The 25132-nt window shown below is 59.1% G+C and overlaps 1 protein-coding gene across 12 annotated transcripts in view; it reads right to left on the bottom strand.

Moving 5' to 3' along the window:
- Window positions 1-3434: 3434 nt before the first annotated feature.
- ANO1 (anoctamin 1) overlaps window positions 3435-25132 on the bottom strand; it is a 133009-nt gene continuing 111311 nt past the window's right edge. For 6 of the 12 annotated variants that reach the window (XM_074371545.1, XM_074371550.1, XM_074371548.1 and 3 more), the window contains 10 exons: window positions 23979-24180; window positions 23710-23821; window positions 22727-22784; window positions 21071-21171; window positions 20314-20459; window positions 17800-17952; window positions 11795-11847; window positions 10985-11169; window positions 6771-6876; window positions 3435-5159 (listed from right to left, as the gene is read on the bottom strand). In XM_074371545.1, the coding sequence (XP_074227646.1) occupies window positions 4917-5159; window positions 6771-6876; window positions 10985-11169; window positions 11795-11847; window positions 17800-17952; window positions 20314-20459; window positions 21071-21171; window positions 22727-22784; window positions 23710-23821; window positions 23979-24180 (1359 nt within the window). In that variant the 3' untranslated portion in view covers window positions 3435-4916. The other 6 variants (XM_074371557.1, XM_074371546.1, XM_074371552.1 and 3 more) reach the window with 1 other exon arrangement.

The following is a 25132-nucleotide window of genomic DNA, read 5'->3' on the forward strand; positions in this document are numbered from 1 at the left end:
TGGAGCGACAGCCATCGGGGGAGGACCTGCCGCCATGGCTGGCTTGGAGATGGCGGAAGGGGTCCAGCCCTGCCCGCACCTTCATCTTAGCCCAGTGAGACTGTGTCAGCCGTCTGGCCTGCGGAACTGTAAGAGAACATGTTGGTGTTTTAAGCCACTATGTTTGCGGTCACTTACTAGGGCTGCAAACGGAAACCCAACACAGACCCCGCCCTCTGGGTCTCCTCCTTCCCCGATGCAGCGCCCACAGGCCGCCAGCAGAGGGCAGCAGCCACCCACAAGCCAGACCAGGCGCTCTCACCCCTGCTGCGGGAAGTCAGGAAGGTGGGTGACAGCCGGGTGAGGAGGGCGGTCAGAAGGGAGCATCAGGGGAGGCTGCCAGGGTGCCCACTCTGCTTCTGAGTCCTGACTCCAGAAGCGTGCATGTTTTGTGGCGTTTGATTGTGTACTTAAGGTATGTGCAGTTTTCTGTATGTTGTACTTCAATTAAAAATATGGGGTGGGGTGTCGAGGAGAGAGGGGAGTGAGAATGGACACGCTAAATAAATTACCTGGCAGAGCTTTGGAAATCAGACCTCAGCATCTACAAGGTTGCCTTTTCCCCAGGGGTGGGTTCTGGCAGGCTCCTGGCCGGGGCAGTGCCCACCAGCCCGTCTGAGCAAATCAAGCTAAAATGCCTGTGCTGGGCCAAGTCAGGCGTCAGACACAACTGTGCCACACGCTTCTATGCCAAAGGCTACGAGTGAGCAGTGGGTGGGCTGCTTGCTGTGGGCGTATCTGTGGTCCAGGTGGCACCAGAACTTACCTGCTATGGGCCCCTTACCTCCTCCACCAACATCCCCCCACTTGACTAGGAGGTCCACTCAGCTCAAAGGCAGAAAGGCCCAGTTGCCAGTCTTTTTGTCATCCATCCAACCATCCATCTCTCCATCCAACCATCTCTCCATCCATCCATCCACCCATCCATGCAAATGTCCATCTGTCCATCCATCTATCCATCCATCCATCCATCGCTCTATCCCCCCCACCCTTCGCTCACTCACTCGCTCGCTCAGCGCCCCAGAGGCCCCCTGCCTGGCACTTGGCCGCAGCCCCTTCCTGCCCTCTTCCCTGGCAAGCGCTAGCGCCCCTCGCTTCGCTGTGGCTTTTACGAGACACGGACGGGTGAATGAGTGCTGCTGAGGTGCGGGGCACTCACCACCTGTGGTGGGGTGACTTTCGGGGGCACGTGAATGGCTCCCGGGAACCTTCAGGTGAAAAAGTGTGTGGGAGCAGGGGATGTGGGTGCCCTGGGGCAGGGGCTCCGAGTCCAGCCTCGGGGTGGAGACAGCCCTGTAGCCCGGTCTCAGGCACATACCTTGGCCAAACCCTGATCCAGGGAAGCCTGTAACTGGTCCTGGATCCCAAGACAGGGACTGGGCCTGAGGCTTGTCTAGAAAGGCCAGTGACTCCAGGAGCCACACTCTCAGCGGCCCCCTTAGCTGGGCACGTTTGGGAGGGTGGGATGAGGGACTGTGATGGACCAGAAGGATCAGCAGCATCCAAAGAAGAGCAGCCGCCCCCGGGCTCCGGTCAGTGCGCGGCTGCGACGTGGTGAAAAATGTGGCTGTCTCATAAGATAGTGTGATTTTTCAAGAGAACGTGCAAATCTGGATTTTTTTTGTGTATTTGCCTGGTTTTATATATTAAATTAACTAAAAAATTTAATAACCACTGAGCCTATGAGACAGAGGTGTCCTAGGCCGGCTGCTGGCATGGCAGCCCCCACCCTCAGGTGGAGTCCCAGTAGCAGGCGCCGGCCAGGTGTCCTTGCCCCGACTCAGGCCCCCTGTGGGCCACCGTCCTTCACTGTCTGTGCCAGGGGCCCAGCCCTGCCTGGCTCACACCGCACCAATCCAGGGACCAGGAGCAGGAAATGTTTGGCGCTGGGTACCAGGGGTCTGGGTCTGAGGGACGGCTGTGTAGCCAGCTCGCTGTGTGACCACAGAGGAGCCCCCGCCCTCTCTGGGCCTGCCTATGTCCATCTGTGAAATAATGGCCCTGGCTGACCAGCTCATCTTGGGGGGTCCTTTTGTAGCCAGATACCATGTGTTTGTGATGTTACCTGCAGGCTCTTCTCCCCCCACCTCTAACCCCCTCGTCCAGGCCCCATCATGGCTCACCTGAATTTCTGCAACTCTCCTTTTTGGCCCTGCTCCACTGCAGTTTCCACCCAACAGCTGCCATGACCTCAGAATGTGACTCAGATCCATCCCTGTCCTGGTTAAGACCTACAGCCCCTGCCGTGGACTTACACCAAGCTCCAGTTGGTTTCTGCTCCCTCTCCCCTGCTCCCTTGCACCTCCCCCTCTTCAGACGTGATGAACTTCTTGCTGGTCCTACAACTCACCCAGCACATCTCTGCCTCAGGGCCTTTGCACAGGCATCCTGTCGCCTGAACCCGCCTGCTTTTTTCCAGGGCAAGAAGTCATCCCCCGAGGGAAGGGGCTGTGTTTGCTCTGCTCACTGCTTCTTCTTGAATTTGCATGAGTGGATGTCTTGTACACTTGGGGTGCCCAGTTGACCGGTGATCTGGGGCAAGTCACACCTCCCCCCAACTCAGACTGTTTCCTCATCTGTCTGGTGAGACTAAAGATCCCAGGTGAGCTCTCACTGGCCCCTGGCCACGAGAGGGGAGGAGTCCCGGTGATGCAGATCCTGGCAGCTACCCTCATCAGGGCTAAGGCAGTGGTTCCAAAGCTTAAGAAGAATGTTCCTGAAACAGGGTAGCCAGGGCTTGGGAACTTGGGTTTGTCATTTCCTTGGAGACCAGCACTAGGGGGCATCCGAGGGTCTCTCTGGTCCTGCAGGTGGGCAGGTCGAGGCCTCCTTAGAGTGACTCCTAAGAAATGTCCCCAGCATCAGGCTGCACGTTTGGGTGTGAAAAATATTCTTTCCTTCATGAAATGGTGGTGATTATAGGTGATGGATTCAAGAAAGAGCGCCCCCACTGGCTCACATGAAAACGCCAGCAACCCTAGCATGGTGCCCGAAAGGTGTGGGGGGAACTTGAAATCCCAAATACTACTCTGCTGGGTTGGCGGGACCAGGGGCTGGGATTCGGGGATCGTGGAAGAGGCCGCTGGGAAGGTGTGACCACGACTGCCATCCAACACACACGCACACATACGTGTACTAGCATGCACACACTGAGACACAACCACTTGCACACACGTGTGCACACGCAGCCACGCGCACACACACGTGTACGCACGTGCACACACTTGCAGAGACACGGAGTTGCAGGAACTTTTAGAACAAGTCAGGGGTCTGGCACTGAGGACACAGGTACCTCTGAGTCCCTCCCGAATTTGCAGCTCTGGCCACGGGGCTCTAGGGACAGCCCCACGAGCTTCCCCGGGCAAAAGTCACGCGGACAGGGTTTGAGAGGAAAGTGTTGTGTATACAAATTTATTTAGATGAATGTTCAGCCACGGTCCTCTGTGGATTTGAGTACATTCTCTTTTTAAAAAAATGGTTTCCATAAAAGGATCTTCTGGTCATCACCTAATTTTGAGTACAGTGTTGATATACAAAATCCCCCATTTCCAACTCCTTACTGTACAAGAAAAAAGAGAAGCATCAGATTGCATGATTTTAGCCCAAAACGAAAGTCTACGACACCTGCGGACGTCCCTCCTAGTTGGCAGCTTACAGAAAGGTCAGTGTCTCACCAACCACACGTTCACGACAAACACTTGTGTTTCCTTCCCTCCCTTCGGTGAGACGTTCCTTTCACGGTTCTCTGGGTGCTTGAGAAACTTCAGACAGTCGGTTAGGAGAATGGCTGCAAATAAGATCATTCTTATCACCTATGAGATGTGTTTTTTACAAGCTTTTAAAATGATAATTGTCCAACAGTAACATTCCTGTAAGTAAAAATATAAGAGGTATTATCAAAATAGAGGCCTTTATTAATAAAAATCTTTGGTAGTAACCGTATTTTAAATTCCTCTCAATGGTATTTGGTTAGCTAATAAAATAAACGCCTTCCACCTTTGAGCTACAGAAAAAAAACCCCCTCAAATCCACCGTAGAATTGATTACAAAAACCCAATAAATATTCTGAAGCTGCAAAAGGTCTCCCCAAAGCCTTAAGATGTCTTGAAACCCTGAAGCCGCCGGGAGAAAAGCCTCAGAGGCCGGAATCGCTCACCGCGCGGCTTCCTGTCGCCTCGTGCTGGGGGAGGCGTGTGGCGGACGATGGGGTCCCCGGAGGTGCCTGTCACTGTTCACTCAGGACACCAGCATCCCGCTAGGTCTCCAAGAGTAAGTTTGAAGCTCCCAGGCCCTCTGAGTGGACGGAGCCAGGGAGTCCTTCTTTCTGAGCAGTGTCTCGGTTTCTGCACCCATGGAAGGAAAAGGTGATAAAAAGTCTCACTTTTCCAACCTAGGGGCAGGTGACGCCTTTTGGAACTGGTGTCCACCTCGTTTATTCCTTATCCATTTCCCCGTTCTCCCTCAAATATCCCACCAGCTTTGGCCCAATGCTTTGGAGTGCCACCTTGCATCTCTCTTAAGGCATCAGAAGGATTAAAGAAGATGATTTCTGGGGGGGGGGTTGGGTCACTGCTCACCTCCCACCACCAAGGAGACCCCAGGCTTCGAGCATTGCTTCTGCAAAGTGCCTGCACTGTGTGTCACCCCGTCCCCAGCGATCATTTTGATTAACCTTGAATACTAAAGATAACAGAATTCCCTGCATAATGGTTTTGTGCAAAAACAAGGGAAAAAAAAAACAGGAAAAGATGGAAAAATGTTGTCCTATCAGAAGGTGGTCTTCCAGGTTCGCAACAAACACAGGAGCCACTGGGCCAGGTGGGTGCAAGATGCCGCCTGCCCCGGGAGAGGGTGTGTGTGGCCAGGGCTGCCGGCTGCTACGGGGTGCCCCCCGGGCCGTCAGGGCCGTCCGGGCGGGCAGGGGGGCTGTGATTGCCGCACGGCCCGGCCGGCGTGCGGCTCGTGTCCATCCACGTATCCAGCAGCTGCCGCTTCCCCTGCTCCTCCCTCATGAACAGCTCCACCATCAGGACCTTCTCCTTGTGGATCTGCTGGCTGATGTCTTTCGGGATGTCCGGGATGACCCAGTCCACAAAGTCGCTCATGAACATGACCAGGTTCTGGAAGGAGAGCCAGCGAGTCGGGGTGGGAAGGAGAGGGCTCGGGAGATGCTCCCACCTCCCCTGCAGCCCCCTGGCAGCGCCGCGCCCTGTGACCTCAGCCATGCCCTGGAGCCCCCGGGCCTCAGTTTCCCCGAAGGTATAAATGAAACAGGAAACCAGCCCTGGGGTCCTTCAGGTGGTGGCCGACCTTCTCGAAGGAATCTGAGCTCAGTAACTAGGAAAAGTCTCCAAGCGATTCTGAATCCCTTGACTGGGAGGCTTAACAATGATCTGATTGGCCACACATCACCAAATGTAATGCGTATTAAGCCTTCAAGGAAAATGGTTAAAATACAAATAGCCCGTAAACTGCCAATTCCGCAGGTGCTCCTGCCGTTGGCACGCCTCCCAGGACCACCCTGAACGCCTGGCTCCTCCCTGGATCCATTTCTGGCGTGTAAGATGCAAATAAATCCACTTATACGGAAAAACAGAAATTTCTGTTTTTCCAGCTTCTGTCTGGTGAGCACTTGTTGGCACGTGTGGCTGAGGTAGTTGCCTTGTCACGGAGGATGCTGATCCCCCGGCCGGCCCCGCCTTTCTTGGTTGGCACTCCCAGCCCCCTGTGGTAGCCAGCAGTGGCCACAAAGTGCACAGCTGCCCAAGGAACTGCCCCTCCGTCTCCCTGTTCCCGGCCCGGACAGCCCGCAGCCAATGACCGGCGCTCTCTGCCTCCGGTGGGCCCACAGGCGTGCTGGGATGCTCGCTCCGGCCCAGAGCCCCTCCCTGCCGAGCTCCCGCCCCTCTCCTGGGGCCTCCCCTCAACAACCCGCCGGCACCAGAATCCCCCTCTCAGGCTTTGTTTCTGGGGCACGGGGCCCAGATGCCAGTTAGCCTGCAGAGCGTTGTGGAAAGCTGGCAGGGGAGACAGGGGCGCCTCGGGGGATGGGAGCCCTGCCTGAGGCCACACTGTGTCGATGGGGCCAGCTGGGGCTGGAACCCAGTTCTTAGGGTTCCAGGTGCTAAGGGGCGGCACAGGAGTGCTGGCTCAGCAGGGCCCGGGCGGCTGAGGGTGCTCCCGCCCGGCTGAGACCTCAGCGCCGTGTGCACCAGCCGGCTCCCCGGTCTGGGGTCCTGTCCACGGGGAATCGCTCCAGCCTCAGAGGTCGCCCGCCCCCCTCCGCAGAGACGGGGCCGGGGGGGCCGAGTTCCCTGGCTGTTGGCGGGGGCTGGAGTCAGCGGGGACCCCACTGCCCTCCTGTCCACTGGGGGTTGTCTTCTGCCACACACAGGGGAGGCTAAGGTAGGGCCCCCTCCGTGTCTCCTTCAATAAACACCACTTATATTTAACTAAACCTGCCCCCCCACGCCAAGGAGCCCAAACCCTTCTGCCAGCACTGGTCCGGCCCCTCCCCTGCCCTCCTTTCACTCACGAGGTTCTGGGACCTGTCTCTGCATAGGGCCTGGGCGCCAGCCCACCCCTCCACTGCCCCTAGGGTGTCCAGAGCAGGTCCTCGAACCTCTGGACCCTGACATCAGCCAGCTCCTGCCCTCCTGCCCCTGCTCTGGGCCCAGAGCACCTCCTCAGCGCCCCGATCCCTAAACCCGGAAACAACAGGGACCTCGCACCTGGAAGACAATGACGAAGGCCAGCCGGGCGGCCAGCACGGCCCAGAAGTCCTTGGAGATGTCGTACTTGTGCTCCGACCACGGCGGCTCCCGGTAATCTTTGTACCTGCCGAAGGCCGCCAGGGGTCAGGGAGGGTCTTCAAGAGGAACTGGGGTCTGGCTGGGCCGGGGGGCTCCCGGGATGCCTGCGGGAGAGCTGCCCTCCCTGGGGGAAGGCGCCCACGTGGGCCGGGCAGGCGAGGGAGCTTCGCGGGGAACGCAGACTCCACCGGGCGTCCCCTAAGCCCAGCTGCGGGCGCGCGGGAGGGGCTCTGGGACCGCCCGGCACAGAGGTTCCCAGCTGTAGAAGGCAGCGGGGTCCTTTTTCCAAAAAGAAGTCCCAGGTGAAACCCTAGTAGGTCACACAAAGCAAGCAGGGCCTCCCTGGTTGAAGAGGGGTGGGGTCCCCAAGCCTGGAACCTCAACCCAACCCTCATTGTCCACAAAACTCCAGGCTGGGGTCCGTGGAACCCTGTTTGAAAACCATTTCTCCCATCTCTCCCGGCTCTGTAGGGGGTGCTATTGGGAAAAAATGAAACATTTCCTCAAAGAAGCCCACGTGCGAGGTTAAACACACAGCTGGTGCGGTCAGGGCACCAGGCAACTGTGCCCAGGCCTGCCCTGCCTCATGGGCCCGGCCCCCGGGGGCACCTCCCTCCCTGTCCCCGCGGCTGCCCGGCTGCTACCTCCTTATCTCCACGGGGTAAGTTAAGTACCAGCCTGCTCCTCACCTTATCACTTGCAGTGCTGCCCACTGACTTCCTGCTGAGATAAGCTCGCCCCCTGCCCTCAGGGAGTGGGGGCGCCTCTCGTACGGTAGGTCTGCCTTTTTCTCAGAGCTGTTCGGTGTGGAGGTGGGGTGAGGGTGAGAAGCCAGGGCCCTGTCCCCACCTGGCCCCCTGAATGCCCCGAATTTGGAGGCGCCTGGTTTTAACAAAGCTAAATTTGGAGGAAATGTTGGAAAACTTTCCCAAATCTGTCCAAGAAAGCCACACTAGGCTGGTTTCCAGGTGCTGGGCTGCAGGAGTGCCCTGTTGGTCACTGAAAAGTGGAGGCCCAGTGCAGGAAACCAGGAGAGGAGGCAGCTGGCTCCATACGCCTAGGCCTGCCGTCGACCCACCGTTGGCTCCCGCCTTGCTGTGCTTCCCTGTGCCATTGCTTGGCCTCTCTGGGCCTTGGTCTGGCATTTCCTCACTTAGTGACATTCACTGAGCAGGGACCGTGCACCAGGCCCCACTCCAGGCCAGAGCTTCTGCGGGGGACACAGACGGCCCCTCACCCACAGAGCTTTGTGTCTGCGGGAGCTGGACAAGAGTCTCTGCGGGCCTGTTCAGTGCCGAGCTGCCAACCCCAGAGATAGGATCGGGCTGGGAGCACACACTCTGGTGCCAGGTGCTGAGCCACGCAGAAGTTGCACAACCTGATCTCTGACGGGAACAGGCATCCCCTGTTCTCCCAGGGTCAGAAGCCACACACACTTGTTCCTCCCACTTCTTCCTGTGCTCAAGGCCAGCTGTAGCAGGATGCTGGGCCATGTGTTCGGGTTACCTGGAAAACTCCTATGCACCCCTCAAAGCCCACTTCAAGACGTGTCCAGATGCCACCCCTCACCGTCTGCACTGACCTCGATCAGAGGCAATCTTATTGTTTTCCTTGCTTAGTGCTTGTACTCTGCCTGCCAGCTCCCCAGGGGAGGATAATAATGCTCTCTCTGGGCTTGGCTGTGAGCATTCAGTGAGAGATGCCTGTTTTAGTGCAGAAATTAGTAACAGCCAGCAGTGACGCCAGTGCTGCTCCCAGCTCCTCTCCCACACCTGCTGCCCCAGGCTGGGCTGGGCACTACTCCTCCCGCAGCCAACTCCCCTGGGAGGCGGCTTGGTGTAGGTGCGGCTGGTGGTGGCATGGAGTGCACCGCACCTACAGACTTGATTGTGGCCAACCGAGGGGTGGGCCTGGCCAAAGCCAGAATCCCAGGGAGCAGAGCGGGCTGGCTCATGCCTTCACCTCCACGGAGGCAAAGTAACAAGTGACATTCACTGAGCAGAGACTGTGCCCCAGGCCCCATTCCAGGGCAGAGCTTCTGCGGGGGACACGGACGGGGCCCTTTCTCCTGGCTGGACTCCTGACTGATGCCCGGACGGGGAGCTGCTTCCTGGGGCTTGAAAACCAGCGTCTGCCCTGTAAACCCCAACACCGTTTCTGAGGGAATTTCTAATAAAATGACTGCCTGCCCCCGTCTTCTTTGCCCTAAATCATTCTTCCTCTGAAATTCACTTTGAGTTAAGCAGGTGGCCTGAGCGTGTTCTTGGCGTGGGACGTTCAAAGCCGGGGCAGTGCAAGCTGGCTGACAAACGTGGCTCTTAGGCCAGCAGTTCAGGGCTGTTCGGGGCTCTCGGGGGCCCGTGCCTGCAGGGGACAGGGAGGGAGGATCCAGAGCCCTTCAGCCCCCACTCCCCAGGCTGATCCTCCCCAAGGGAACCACGCAGGCCATCGGAGCAGATCACCCCGGCTGCTCCTGTGATGTACGTGTCCACATCTGTGTGCACGGAAACATGCGGTGGACGGGACCCTGAAAAGCGGGCCGCGTGTTGTGCCGCGTGTTTGCGTGTCACCTGCCCTCTCTAGCTGGCGGGCCTGGCTGCAGCTCATTCCTTTCCACCGCTGGACTGGGCCCCAGGGTGGATGCGGTCCCTGCTCTGACCCAGAACACAAAGCACATCTCGTAACTTCTCTTTAATCAAGGCCTCCGATGACCCCGGGTGGTGCTGTGTTTCCATTTCTTGGGCCTGTTTTTTCTGCTGCAGCCGCAGGCCACTACTTGCTGCTGGCAGGACCCTGACCCCTGACAGTCTCCTCCACCCCCTGCTACTACGTCAAGGGTGTGAAGACCAATAGATAAGCTTAGTAGAACCATGTGCAAAGTAAGAGTAAACAGGCGCGGAGCAAACACCTGCCCTGCGCAGGACGGGCCGAGCTCCATCGCGTGGGCTCTGTGATGTGCCTCTCGGCCCCTGCGGTCCTTCACGCTCTGAGTGTCAGTGGGGGTGGAGGCCGTTCAGACTGGCAGCTGAGGTCACACTGTCTCGGCTCTTACTCCCTGTTCTCAGCCTCAACTCGAAGCCAGTGGCCAATCACATGACAGCCCTCCGCATCCTGACCCCGGATGCTGCGCCCCTGCCCATCCCTCCAGTCTCACCCCTTTACATTCCAGGACAGGCTGAAGTTTCCCTCCCACAAACACCCCGATTCTCACCTCTCTGCTTTTGCCCACTGTGCTCCTCCCCCTGGAGTGCCCCCCACTGCCCCCACCCTTCACCTGGGCTTCCAGCTACTTCCTCCCCTTTACACGAATCTGTGTGTTTCCGTCGCCCCTGCACGAGGCCTCTGGAGAGCAGGGGTCATGTGGCCCACTCCCAGGTCCCCAGCCCCTAACCCAGGCTGGCACAAGGAAAATGTACAGAGTATGGCCAGGCCTGGCTCTGCCCCTCACCCACCCCCACCCGTCCCCACCTCCATCTTTCCTGGGTGCTCTCTGCAGTGTCTGGCCAGCTGACGGGGCCCCTCAGGTTTGGCTATCTCCGATATCCGTTGCTTTTGCCTGCCCACCATCCATCACTCCTTCTTTGAGTCCCAGCACCCCAGTTTTCCTTGGGATGCCCCCAGTTCTATGGCCAAGGCCCCACCCCCCGCACATGACCCAGGCCTCGCCGATAAGAGCCTTCCCTACTTTGGCAACAGTGGTTTGGGGATGGGCCTGTGACTCAAGACAGGTCAGTGAGACTCAATCCTGGGACTTCTACTGACTAGTGGGAAAGAGAAATTCTTCCCACTGAGACTGCTGAGTAGAGAAGACTGCTGGGGGCTCCTTTCCACCTGCCAGAAAATGATGCCGACATGGAGGAATGCAAAGTTGGGAGGCAGTGTCAGAATGGGGCCAGAGGGCAAACGGCAGCCCCTGGATCCAGCCATGCCTGAAGCTATTCCAAACTTCTTAGTTAAAGGAACTAATAAATCATCCCCTACCCCCACCCCAGGGATCTTTTTTTTTTTTTTTTTCTTTTTGAAGCAACATTGAGCTGTTCTGTGACTTGCCCTTAGGAATCCTGGCTTGAACAGGAGTTTTCCCAGAAGGCCACCGAATGTGGCTCTTCAAAGAGGGCTGCCCAGAGCGGTACCTGCAGATCTGCACCTCGTAGCCCAGGTCCAGGGGGTCGCTGGGGGCTGTGCCGTTCTGGAAGTCGCTGACGTTGAAGGAGGAGAGGGTGTGGTTGACGAAGCCGTGCATGGTCCCGTTCTCGCTGTACATGTACAGGTACACCAGGCGGGGGATGAAGTCGGACGTGAAGGAGATCACGAACGCCTGGGCGGGGAGCGCTGGGTGAGTGCGGACCCCCCGCTGGGCGGGGGAGGTGTCCCACCTGAGCCAGGGTGGCACTGGCCCTGGGGCCTGGCCGTGTGACCCAAGTTGGCAAACGTGACCACGTGGCCTTGGCACATTATGTGAACAAACGAACGGTTGGGGGAACTCCTGTCAGCCTCTCCGGCACCCCAAGAAGAGGGCCTGGGGGCTGGGAATAGGGCGCACCTGAGTGAGAAGGCTTGGGGAATTCTGATAAAGGGGGAAAACTAACTTTTCTTTAAAAAAAGGAACACCCAAAAAGGAGTCTCTGTCTGTTTGTCTGAGTGCCGCTCCTTGTCTCTGTGTCTGGGTGTCTCTCTCCCGCCCTCCCTATCTCTGTCCGCCCCTCTCCTTCTCTCTGTCTGGGGAGACAGCGGACTTAGGGGCCAAGGTGGGCTCGGGGGAGGACTCTGCAGAGAAAGGTGGAGGAAATTTTGTTATTCCCAGAGAGCTCGCCCCGCCCCCTCCATACGACCAAGGGACACTTCTGAACAGACACTCCCACCAGTCCGGGACTGCACTGGAGGCTGAGACCAGCCCCTGGAAGGGGCGCCCGGCCCCAGGGCAGCTCAGGGACGTCACTTACGTTGATAATGACCGCGAGCTTCCCGACGCCTCTGAGGATGTTGTACCAGATCCCTGGGGGGCGGGGGAGAAGCACAGGTTTAAAGAGCCTCTTGCCCTGACTCTCAGTCATGCCGGCTGGCAGGCAGCGACTCGGCCTTTCCAGGGGCTGGTTTGGCCCTTTTCTGGGGTGGGGTGGGGATCAGACACGCAGTAAAGAGAAATCGTCCAGGGAGGACCCCGGCGGAGCCTGGCTGACCACAGAGCCCACGGCTTATACCGGCATCAGCTGTTAGTAAGCAAACTGTGGTTTTCAAAAGAGATGCTTAAAAATACCTGGTCTCTACTGGTTCTGAGCAACCTGCTGCAAACCCGTGTGAACCACTGATCGGCTTAGCAGGGCTCTTTTCTAGAGAGAGGAAGGTTCAACTTGGGTGAAGTTCCTGCCCCAAAGGGCCCACGGGCACTGCCTGGAGATGGAACCCACGAGGTTTGGTGTCCTAGGATTTTCACGTAGCTCTCGTGCTAGGAAAATTCTATTTAGGGACCGGCCAGATGCAGGGCCAGGGTCCAGAAGCAAGGCCAGGGCTCCTGGCCAGGACTGCGTCCTGGGCATAACGACCAGACAGCAGTGAGGTGCAGGCCATTTTCTATCCAGATGCCCCCTTGTTTCCATCACCCCAAGTGCAGCACTGAGCCTAATCACAGGTGAACAGAAGGCTGACACACGGGACCTGGGGAAACGCCAGCAGGGATGCTCCACCGGCCCCCATCCCAGCAGGGCCCAGGAAGGAAGTACTTTAGCTGTGGGCTCTGCCATCTGGGCTCAGTCCTGTGAACCCTGGAAAGGGGTCCAGCACCCATGCCCACCTCCTGCCCGCACCCTGGCGGTGTCCTATCAGGCCAGGCAAATCACCACAGATTGGGGGCTGGAAACCCTGTCCCAGGCACTCTCTCTCCCGGCTTAAAGCCAGATCTGTGATGGTGACAACTGTGCTTCTCAGAGGAGTAGGAGGGGACAAAAGCTGGTCATTAGGAAGACTGTAGCACGGTGGGGCTCCCTACCCAGGGCGTGGAGGGCTGTGCACTGGGGGTCCTGCCCTTGCAGGGAGCACCTGTTTGGGGGTACATGTAGGCAGCCTGCCAAGACAGCAGGAGTCCAGGCCCGCGTGGCCCAGAAGCTGGACCACTGACCCAGCACCCGAGGTCAACTGTGAGGCAGGGCTCCCCAGCCCCGGCCGGGGACCATTCCGTGAGAACAAGCATTTAGGATGCCCACTGCAGACCAGGTCTGCCGGGCCATGCAGGGGTGGGGCTCGCCTCCCTGCCGTCAGCAGCCCTCGCGCCCATGCGGGCTGAAACCCAACCCAAGGCGGGAAGTTTGCTGTGGCTCCGCTGGGGCCTCCCACGAGAGCAGCGGTTCCCAACTCACTTCTGGGCTGGAACTGAGGCAGGGCGGTCACGGGGCCTGCATGCCTCAGGGCGCCAGATGCACCCACCCTGCCCATCTCCCCTGAAGAAAGCACACGGGTGCAAGTCAGCGGGACGTGTGGCTCATCAAGGAACACATCCCCAGGCAATCAACGCGGCACAGGCTCCACCTGCTCCCACAGCTGGGCGTCTCGGCGGCTGGGAGCCCTTCTGCAGACTCCGAGCTCCTGGAGAGGCTGTGAACTGCCCATCCTTGCATCTCTCCTGGACCCAGCACAGAGACTAGCACGTGGGGCGGGGGCGCTGCTGGGTGTTTGTTGAGTGACTGCATGAGTGTGCAAAGCACTTCCATCCAGACTCTTCATGCTGAGCGGAGGTTGCAAAATGGAGGCCCTTGGGCCACATTCAGGCACATAGATTTCACTGAGCTTGCCTGCTACTTAAAACATGTTGATTGATGTTTACAGCTCGGGATGATGTTGTTTTTTTAAAGGAGGGACTGGGGATTAAAACTACGAGCTCGTGCATGCTAAGCATGGGCTCTACCACTGAGCTACACCCTCCCAGGGATGCTGTATTTTTAAAAATCTAGACTTGCTGCTTCTGAAAGGGCCTCTTCTGGTCAGCAGCAGGCTGGCAGTCTCCAAGACAACAGCCGGCTGTGGCCAGCAGTGGCGCCCCATTCAGGCCACACTGTGCCCTGAAGTTCTGCTCTACACCTAAGCAACTTGCTTGTGTCGCTTAGAGAAACATTTATCTGAACCCAGACCCATGCTCAAGAGGGGAGACAAAAACCCCGGGAGGGCTGGGTGTTTGACGGGAACTGGGAACAAGCACCCCTCATGTGTGCGCACAGTCCGCTCACGCGTGCAGCCCCGCCCGGCCCCACGGGGTCTGAGGTAGAGAACTCCCAGTGGGGGTGCTCGGTCCCGGTGAGCCGGGTAAGTGGAGGTCTCTGGGCAGGGGGCTCCCTCGGGAAACGGCCCCTGAGCTCTGCAGGAGGAAATGGGTCTGTGTCCGGCCCAGGTGACTGGCCCAACGCGCCGAGAGAGATGACAACAGGAAACTGGGATGTCAGGGAGGTGGGAGACCAGGGGGGCCAGTGAGCGCTTTCCGCAGCCCAGAACTGAGCCTTACAGGACCTGCAATGGTCCTCTGTGTGATCCCCACACCAGAATCATGGGGTCCTGTTTAAAAAATGCAAAACCAGGATGCCAGCCCCTGGCCCGCGGGGTCAGCCTCTCTCGGAGTCCTGACCCTCTGAGTTGTTTCGATGCACACTCCAGGATGAGAATCGCTTCTCTGATGACCCATAGGTCCCAGGGGCTGACGCTCTTTGGGAAAGGTCTTGGGGCTCCCTTTACAAAAGTCTCACAGGGGAGCTGCCCCGTTTCCACCTGCCCTCTTCTCCAAGGCATTGCTGCCACTCCAGGGGATGCGCAGCCCTGTTTCCAAGAACATGACAGGGAGGAATCCATGTTGCCTGCCCACCCGCAGTGCCCAGGAGCTGGACGCAGGCACAGCTTCCCGCCCGAAGGTTCTGAAGATGGAGCCCGAGGGCAGCAGGCATGTGGGTCTGGGGTCGGCGGTCAGGGCTGGGACGCTGGTGCAGGTCCCCATGCATGCCCGGGGCTGGGTCCCTGCAGGGACGCGCCATGCCTCCCTCTCTGGGACCCAGCAGGGCAGTCAAGACACCTGGGCTCTGTGGCAGAGCCTCCTCCAGACGCCCATGGCCCCTTGGGTGCAGGTCATGGGGGCCACTGGGGCCCTCTGTCCCTTCAGGGCCCCGCACGGATCACCGGAGGAATACAAAGGCCTCTTCAAGGAAAGGTTACAGCGGAGGAGCCTGTAAACAGACCCGGGAGAGAAGGGCAGATTACGCTCCACCAACCAGGCAGGCAGGAACCAGGAAGGGAGCTGCTGATCCGTGAGAGCTGGGAGAAACGAGGTGCCGAGGGCAGAGACCCGGGGCCGCGGTCCAGGCCTGGCTCGTGGTGGGAGTGGCACCGCCCACCGGGGCCTGGGAGGGCCGGGGGCATCCTGATGCTCCCTTCCGCCCCAGGGTGTCTGCAGGTTTTAGGGTGCCGCTGCTGGGCACAGCCCCGGCTCTGCCAAGCACAAGATGCCAAAGCAAACACTGGCCGCTGTGGACTCGCCCAGGGCCTCTGGGTGCCTGAGAATTGGGCCTTTGTAAGGAGCAAGAGGTGGGAGGCCACGCTCTCCTCTTCACGGCCACTGGGCGCGGGCTCAGAACTCCCGAGGGCTATCCAGGGAGTGCCTGGCGGGCTGCCCCGTCCACCCCATCGAGGCCTGAGGCGTGCACCTCACCAAGGTGTGTCCGGAGGGGTGGCGGCTCCAGGAGGGGCCGAGGGCTTGAGTTCTCGGGTTCCAGCTCCGCCCTGCCAACCACCTGGCCTCCATCTCCCCATCTGGAAAGTGGGACCAAGGGTTTGTGTCAGCTGCCTCGCAAGGTTCCTGGGGAGGACCTGACAGCAGAAAGCCCCAGAGAAAGTTCAGTGCCAGACACGGAGCAGGGCGTGGCGTGCTTCCGACAGCCCCGGTGCCACCTCCCCTGGATCTCCAGGGGGATTTGCAAATACAGGCTGGTGGCCGCAGTCAGCGGACGGCCAGTGTTTGGAGGCCCACGGGCGAAAAACAGCTCTTAGGTTTTCAAGTGTGAAATGAAAAAAAGCATGAGAAACTCTGCCTTTCGGTGAGAAGCCTGCTCTAAGACTCGAGCACATGGCCTCTTAGTCCACAGAGACCAGCACATTATCCTCTGGGCCTTCAAGGCAGGGTGAGCCGGGCTCGGGCCAGCACTGCAGCAAGCCCACTGCCTTGGACGGGTGTCCCCCGACCCCCTGCCCTGTGGCCGCGGCCCTCCTGGCTATTTGGGGGTGTGGTGTGAGGGGCAAGGGCGTGCTCCAGGGCCACAGACGAGGCAGAATCGGGGACCCTGGGAGCCAGAAGGGACTTCAGAGGGCCAGGGAGTTCAGGGGCCGTTAAAATCATTAAGCCTGGTAGGGGAGGGTCTGTTGGCTGACTTTAAATGATTGTCTGGGTCGCCCAAAAAGGAGGGAGACAGAGTCCCTCTGTATTGGAACCGGGCTCAGAGTCCCTCCCCCTGGAACACCAAGGGTTCTCAGACTTCCTCAGAGCCCGGGCCTTGCAGGTCTCCCTGCGGACGCCACAGCACAATCGTGAACCGGGAGAAATCGCCGGTCTCTGACCACGTCTGAGCTGTGAAAACCACAGTGTCCCGTTCAGCCTGAGAGACGGCACCAGGCAAAGCAGGATTCCAGGCTTCTGGGGGGCGGCTGGGGGGAATCAGCAGGTCTGGCACGGGCGGTGGGTGGGGGCCGCGCCGCAGGTGAGCAGGGGCCGAGGAGCCTCCGGCCGGGGCCGTGCCACTAACATCGACGGCGGTGCGATGGCCTGAGGGCCACTTTCAGGGAGGGCGACCCAAAGCCAAGGACTGGAGAAGCTCTTGGAAGGGGCGATGAAGCCCCTGCATTTTTGCCAAATTATGTCTGGGCTACGAAAGCCCGACCCAGAGACGTCGCATAGGCTGGTGTGCAAACCTCATTTCGGTGAAATGACAGCATTCCCAACACGCAATCCAGCCGTCGGTTATTCCAAGAACCAGCAGAGAACCAGCGCAGGTGCGCTTCTGACTAAAACCGTGTCAAGTAGGAGATAAAATGAATGTATTTTTGCAGTTTTCCCTCTCATTTCAAGATAGAATTCCAATAAAGACTTCTTTGTTTTCACCCTGAAAATTAGGTCCTGGTTTGAGTTGATTCTCTTTAAGATGAGAAGGGCACCGTCCTTGCTGGCGGGGCTCTGAGCTATGCCCACTCGATCTCCCCATTCCTGGACAGATGGGAACCCACATCTGCTTACATGCCTCAGCTGACAGGGAGCTCACCACTCCACAAGGAAGCCCACTCCATCTCTGACGCCTTTGACTCTTAAGACAGCTATTCCTTGTGCCGACGTGACACGTACCCCCCCGCCCCTCCTCCACACGGATGAGGAGCCCCTTAGTGACTCGGGGTAAAAGGCCTGGGTTGCTCTTAGCTCTGAGCCGATGGGCAAGTATACGATGCTCTTCCTTCATCAGCGGAAGGGCTCCCTCCTTCCCTTTCTTTTCTGTGAGCATTAAATGACTAAATGACACACTCTGTAGGGAGGCACTTGCTAATAAGTAGCTAACATTAGCTTCCCCGTGGGTGTGGCTCTGTGCTCTGGGGCCATGAGAATGTCCGGGGTGGGGAGGCGGTGTTGAGGACCATCTGAGAGGAAATGCGTCTCGTTGACTTCCTGGAGGGGGACAAAGTCACATATCCGAGACACCAGCTCTTTCCCAGACATTCACCACGGCCAGCATATCTGAGGAGTTAGGAGGTCGGGGCGGGGTGCAGAGGAGGCCAGAGGCCCTGCATCACCCCAGCCTGGGTCTCTGAGTCCCCCGCCCAGGGCAGGTGCAGTGAGGAGCCCATGACCCTGCTTTGCCAGCTCAGCCTCTGTCTCCCCGGGTGCAGCCTCCATCCCCCAGACCAGTACGTTCTCAGACCCCAGTGTGGGGTCACTCACCGATGTCCTTGGCTCTGACGGCCACCGGCCTCCGGAGCTCAGTGACGAACTTTTTGGCATCCAGGCGGATCTCAATGATGTTGTTCAGCAGTGCAAACAGTGGGGCCAGCGGGAAGGATGCCACGAACAGGGTGACAAAGCCGAACTGGATGACTGCAGACAGAGGAGGGGGCGGTCAGCACGCGTGGCCCCTGCTCCAGGCCAGCGGGACCCCGCCAGTTGGTGCCCTGCCTCCCTGGGCGGACTGTGGGGGGAGTCCAAGTCTTGCTCTGGACCTCAGTGTCGACTCCTGAATAACAGACGTGTACTCACTCATTCGTCTGGTCTGATAAGATCACCAGTAACGCAGGAGAAGGGTGCCTGTGAGCACGAGGGTCCAGCCTCAGTCACCCCGTGTCCGGGCTGGGAAGGGGCCCTAGCATAGTGCTTCCTGGGGCCTGGGGGGCTGGGGGCACAAATGCCTCTCCAGCAGCACCCAGTGTCCCCTTCCATCGGGCCTCAGGGAGCTGGGCAGGGCCCACAGTCCACTGTCCTGGACAATTTTGTCTGTCGGCCTCACATCCCCACCCTTGGACCTCAGACGCTGCAGCCAGCGCAGGGCTGGCTCCCCAGGAGGTCAGGGAAAGGTTGCTGAACGGAAGCGAGTGGGGGAAGCAGGTCTGGGAACTGCACAGCCGGGCCCCGTCCAAGGGTGCTCGCTGCCAGGCGGTAAACAAGGAAGCCGGCAGAATGTCACCCCGTGCCTGGCGGGCTGAGTGTGACCATTGTTAGTGCGGCAGGCGGGGGCTCCGTGTGAGCCCTCATCCCTGGGCCACGTCGCTGGCCTCCCGCGCACCCAACGGCGGCTCCGCGCGGGATGCTCCTGCAGACACTGGCCTGGAGGTGATGGAGGCCATTGGATAAGCTTGGCGTGTGGGCCAGGGGGCTGCTGAGTCCCAGGGCTGTGGGATCCTGGCTTCTGAGTGATACTGCCACCTCCCGCACGGACAGGGAGGGCAGCTGGAGACGCAGGTGGGGTGGGGGCGGGGGTAGGTCATTCCCAGCTGGGCCCTTTCGTCCATCTATCCATCTGTGCACTCCAGGTGCCCCACCGGAGTCGGCCTGGAGGAGGACAGTGTGCCCCGTGTGCTGGGATGTGGGGCAGGCACGGGGTGGGCCACTCCCTGGGTGGGCAGGAGGAGCCTGTCCCAAGAATTTCATTTCACCAGACCCCAGAGGACCATGTCTTTCCAGCTACCATTAAAAATTGAAATCTGGAGAAACAAACCACCGCGGTCTCTTAGCCCATCACAGGCTGCTTTTCTTGGTGTCCGGCCTCCCACAGGGTCAGGTGGCAGGCAGCGGAGACCCTCCTCCCAGACCCATGCTGAGTGTGAGCCAGTGGGGAGCGGCCGGCCTCCCGGGGCCCACAGGGCAGGGAGCTGCCCGCCCGCCTCTGGTTCAGCCCAGATTTGATTCCAGGAGAAAACAGAGGCCGTTGTCCGAACAGCACGGTCTCTTGTTTTCAGTCCCGGAGTCATTTCCTTCCCCGTTGGGGAAGCTGGGAGCAACTTCTTGGGACCAACTCTGCCAGCAAGGGTGTGCAGGGAAGCGCCTGCAATGCAGTTAAACAGAACGGCTCCTGCCACCCAAGGTCACCCTGCCCCTGCCCACCTCACCCCGCAGAGCAGTCCTTGGCTGGCTCGTTTGCCCAGGTGCCTGTTAGAAATGCAGAGACCTGGGTCTTACCCCACATAGATCAGGGATGGGCCCGGGAACCAGCATTCCAGATAAGCTGTCCATGGTCGGGGGCACTACACTCCGGGATCCCTCTGCATGAGACTTTCTGACTGCCGTCAGTCATCCATTCACTCAGTGAACACATACTGAGCACCCACTGCATGCCCAGACCTGTTCTAGGTGCAGCGAATATGGCAGTAAAGAGGAAAAAAACCCCAAAGGTCAGCTTTCATAGAGCTTCAATTCTACCGGTGAGACAGACGGAGAAGGAATGAAGGAGTCATGTGTACTAAAGATGTCAGCTGTGATGAGAAATATAAAGGGGGGGCTGCCCTCTTTAAACACTGCATTTGGGAAGACCCCACTGCTAGGGGACATTCTGAGCACAGCCCTGGAGAAAGGGAGTGAGTGATGCAGGTACTGGGGGAGAGCATTCCAGGCAGGCCACAGCTAGTGCAAAGGCCCTGTGGCAGGCGTGAGCTCTGTGTGTCTGTGAAAAGCCAGGAGGCCAGCGTGGCCCGTGTGGAGGGAGAGGGAGAAGATGGGGTCAGGGAGGCTCCAGGTGGCTGCCGTGCAGGCCACACCTGGCTTTTTCCCTCTCTCCCTTCCCCCACCCCAGGAGTCTCGGGCCACCTCTGGGGATCCTCCCATCCAGTGACATGGCTGCAGGTGACTTGGCTCCATCCTGGGTGTGTTCCTCTCTGGGCAGGGGCCGAAGGGAGCCCCAGGCCACCGGCTGGCCTGGTTCCGTCCCACCCAGGCTCGCAGGTCAGGATGCCCCCCCTCCCCACTCACTCATCTCCATGTACTCCGGGGTGAGGCCAGCGAAGGGCTCCAGCGTGTAATCCACCTCGTACCGCTGCTTCCTCTTCATGCACTCGTCCCGGTCGGAGGGGCTCTGGTGCTTCAGCCTCAGGTAGCGGATGAACTTCTTCATTTTCCTGGAGAAACCCGGCGTCCCCTGGGTCAGGGCTCCGGGAAGGCGGGCCTGGGGGCTCGGGAGCTGTGGTTTGCAATTCTCGAGCCGTTGGGGTTTAAAGGCCGAACTGGTGCATTTGTGATGATTTCCCTGGTCCTGCCCCCCAGGGCAGGGGTCAAGCGTCATCACTTAGTTTGCAACAGAGGGAACCGAGGGGCAGGGAGGTCACTGCCACCTATCAGCCTGGGGAGGCCCTGCAGGTGCAGGGGTCTGGCTGGGCCCGAGTGGACTCGAGGGGCGTCCTTGGGGAGGGAATGGGACGTGATTCACAAAGGGCACAAGGTAAGGAAGCAAGCCCCCGGGCCCTCCATCTGCCCTCCACGGGGGCAGGCACATGGATTTGGGGGCACCCACTGGTACCCCACATCCTCAGCCAGCTGGGGGCAGGGGGTCATCCTGGCCCTCTCCTCTCCTTGTCTACCACCATCTTCCCCGCTGTCCTCACCACCTCCCTGTTTCTGGTGCCCCCATCCTGGTACAGGCCCCGCATCGCCTGTCACCCAGGCCGCCCAGGTGCCCTGAGGCCCAGCCTCCCCCTCACTCCTCTGGGACCCGAGGCCGGGCGCTACTCACGGGATGCCGATCTCAAACAGGTTGTTCTGGATGAGCTGCTTCCCCAGCATGATGATGCTCAGCTGGATGCACAGCTCCATCAGGCAGCCACCCGGCGCGCACTGCAGCAGAGAGCAGGGCTTCAGCGGCCAGGCCTGCCCGCCCACCCGCCGCGGACTCGGGAGAGATGGCCCCGGTCCCAGCAAGCAGAGCAGGGAGGCCAGCCCTCGCGCTGTCCCCCACAAATACCAGGCCACGTCCCAACCCTGGAACCCCAGAAGTGGACCTTATTTGGAAATACGGTCTTTGCAGATGTGACCAAGATGAGGTCCTGGGGCTGGGTGGGCCCTAACCCAGTGACTGGTGTCCTCGTGAGAAGAGAAGACGCACAGGCGCATGGGGGAGGAGGCCGCGGGAAGACTGAGGCAGAGGCTGGAGAGAGACATCTCTCAGCACGGGGACGCCAGGGACTGCCAGTGGCCACCAGAGCTGGGAGAGGCGCCCTAGAATGTTGGAGGCCTTCTGACACCTTGGTTTTGGACTTCTGACCTCCAGAACCGTACATGAATAAATTTCTATTGTTTTAAACCAGCTGGTCTGCGGTATTTCGTTACAGCCACCCCGGGAAGCTAATATGCCGGGCCCCACAGGCTGGAACCAGGCTCCATACAGCCTAAGGGCTGGTACTGCCTCAGGCAGGGCAGACAGGCAGAAGCTTAACTCGTCTGAGTGAAGGAAACTCAAGGGACACGGGGTGAACTCCTGGGGTGCAGCTGACCCCTCTGTGGGTCCTGATCAAAGTTTTACATACTGTTACCGAAGAATTCACTTAGGAGAGCCATCATTTCATTACAAAAAATGATGTCCTTTGCTTTATTCTATTTCACAAAGGCATTTCCCCAACTTCTCTTTAATAGAGCTCAACAGGGTGTCATCTATATAAAGGATGTGTCACGTGACAGGAGATGGCTTCCTGGGACTTTTGCAGACATCTGTTACCGCGGATGAGCCCTGTGTCTTAGGATGTTCAGGGGCCGGCACTCAGATAGTTGAACCTCTAGACTGTATTCCAAGGCGGCCAGATCACCCTGTACCTGATGCCCGCCCCAAGACCTATTTCACAGAATCTTTATCAGGAAGGCCCGCCCCTTTCTTTTCCCATAAGCTAAATTATTCTGGGAGTTGGAAGTGCTGACAGGCCTCCCTGACACCTGAACTACTGGCCCTGAAGCCCGGCTTGGTCTGATGGAGACAACGGAGTAAGTCTAGGGGCCAGGACTCAGTGGCAGAAGGCAGCTGGGGCACTAACCAGACTTGCAGGGGCCAGAGCCGTTAGGCAGAAACCAGAGCTCCCCGGCGTTGTGTTTGTGTGAGAGAGGTGGGTGTTTCAATACTAAAGTGAAAGCATTGTAGCTGAGTTCTGTTTTTTCTCATGATTCATCTTAACCAAAGAGAAAAACATTCAAAATCCTTATACAAAAAGAAAAAAAATAAGGATAATTTTTTTTGGCTTTCATGCCTTTGAAGACACTTTCTCCTTTTAAGGTAATCCTATAGGGACCAGCCAAACACGACCGAAGCCCCGCCCCAGCCGCTGGAGGACAGAGCAGGGTTCTCAGAGGGGCGGGAACAGGCAGGTCTGTTGTGTGGACAGAACACACTGCACAACCTCATTACCTCTTCCATGCGGAAAGACCGGAAAATGTACACGTAGTCGCCCGGGCGTCCGATGAACCTGCAATGATTGGGGGTCGGTTAGAGAGGGGAGAGCGGGCTCAGGGAGACCCCCAAGGTGGGAGTACCCCCAAGCCAGAGCCTCCAGTGTACTCACAGGCCTTTCTCTTGCCCGTTTCAATGACTACAAGACAACCATAGTGGTTTTCTGTTGGTTGAATGTTCATGTGATTCCCAAACCCATCGAGGGGTAAGAAAATGGAACTTCAACAGGAAACCAATGGGCTGAGGGGCAGACGGAGGGGAAGAAGCCCAGGAGGGGGCTAGGGCAAAGCATCCTGGGTGCAGATGGTACCACCCACCACGGCAGGGTCACGGAACCCCCTTGGGGACCGCGGGCAGGTTGCAGTGGGGGTGTCCCCGGGGCCGCCTCTCGGCTTCCTGTGGGACGTGCAGGGTGGGGGGCCTCCTGTGGGATGTGTGGTGTGAGGGGCCCACTGAGAGCCTGCTTTGTCATCATGGACGCACTCAGGGGGGCCTGGATGCTGTGGTCCAGCTCGGGGACCATGGTGTGGGAGGGTGGCCACGATGCTGAGGACACTTCGAGAGGGGCTCTGGTACCAGACCTGCCAGCCTCTGGCAGGAGCAATGGTGGGGAGTCTTGGTGGGTGGACATAGGCGCCTATAAACCCAGGACAGCTGAGAGGGTCCAGGCATGGGGTTCGCCTGGACCCAGCGGCTGCCCTTAACCCTCTCCTGCAGCCTTCATCCCGCCCCCCACTGTGGGAACACCTGGAGCTTGCTGTTTGGGGTCCTCGCTGCCCTGCCGCTCTGGTCACCCAAACTCAGTGGCAGGGGGGGCCCCATTGACTGCTCTGCCCCAGGTCCAGGTGCCTCCCACCTGAAGGAAGATGGGGAGGCGACCCTTCTCTTGGACTAGGAAGAGGAAAAGGTTGGGGAGTCTCAGTCACTAAAGCAGTCCCTACCGGCCTTTGAAGAAAGCCACGTAAAAGATGGGGGTGTAGGAATTCACGAACTTCAGCAGGAAAGCCTTGAAGATCAGCCTCTCCTCGAAGCTCTTCTCCGTCTTTGGAACCTCTAGCAGGAGTGAGATGCGCACTGCTGAGCCACCGCCGTGGTCCCGGCCGACCGCTTCCCTCGGCTGGCTCGGCAATGGGGCTCAGAGAAGGAAAGTGACCAGCCCAAGGCCCCAAGGCCCCAAGGCACGAGGGACGCCACTCGGGGCTGCACTCACCGATCTTGGTGAGCCACCTGGCTATGCAGCCGTAGACCTCGTCCAGGAGGATGATGACCACCAGGTTGATGATGACCGCGGTGGCTGTGACGGTGACCCGGATGTTGGACCGCACGGAGGGGGAGGAGTTCATGGCCAAGGCGGCAGCCGTGGAGATTCTGTAGATGATGACACCCAGGACGATGGCGAAGGTCACCGCAATCTGCAGAGGGGAGAGGGGATGCTCGTGGCTCGGCCCGGCGTGTGCGTCGGACAGCCCCCTGGGCCCCCGTAGCTCCAGCTCTCCCCGCCCCCACAGCACTTCAACTTCAGAACAAAGATGGACGTTTCTCATCACCCACCAAATGCTAGGGGCTTTTTACGGGTCTTAACTTCACGGGCGAATGAGGGGCTAATTTCTATTTTACTGAAGAGGAGACAGAAGTTCAGAGAGGTTAGGTAACCAGGCCAGGTCACCCAGCACACCAGCTAGGATTTTACAGGTGGGTCTGTCCAGCCCGGAGTGCACAGTTCTGCCTGCTGTGGGGGCACTGCGACTTCTTGCCCACTGTCCCCAACAGGACAGGTGGCTCCCTAATGTGTGAGCCAGCAAGCTGACTACAGGGTGGGCTTGCCCCCAGACTGGGTGACCCTGAGCGGAAGCAGTGACATTATCCATGCAGAGCTGTTGCAGGAGGTGAGTGGGGCGTGGGGTGGTCTGCTCCTGTGGGCAGCGCTGCAGGTCTGGCTGGGACAGACGGATGGGGTCCCTCCTCCCAACCCCTCCAGGAGCCACCCGCACCCTTCTGGCTCATCCCTGAGAGCCAGCCCTTCAACCTGCCAAACCCACTGGGACCAGAACAGTCCACACAACTTGGGCGGGTGGTTGCCTGAGACGGGCAGGCACTGGTTAGGATGACAAGGCTGCTCTTTGTGGAGCTGCCTGCCTGCCTGGGCGCCTTTTCTCCCCCCTCAAAGGCCCTGACTCACCCGGGGAGACTCTGTGCCCTCCCTGCCTTGCCCTCGGGGTGAGGATGCCTGGGAGTCCCAGCCCCGAGGAGGCACTCAGGGTGCCGGGTGGGTGTGCGGGGCCGCCCGCTCCTGCCAGAACGGCCCCTCAAGGCTCCCGGGACAGCCCAGGAAAGACACGGGCCGCGCGCTGGGTCCCTCTCAGG

Source organism: Camelus bactrianus, chromosome 10 (assembly GCF_048773025.1).
Source record: "Camelus bactrianus isolate YW-2024 breed Bactrian camel chromosome 10, ASM4877302v1, whole genome shotgun sequence".
Lineage (NCBI taxonomy): Eukaryota > Metazoa > Chordata > Mammalia > Artiodactyla > Camelidae > Camelus > Camelus bactrianus.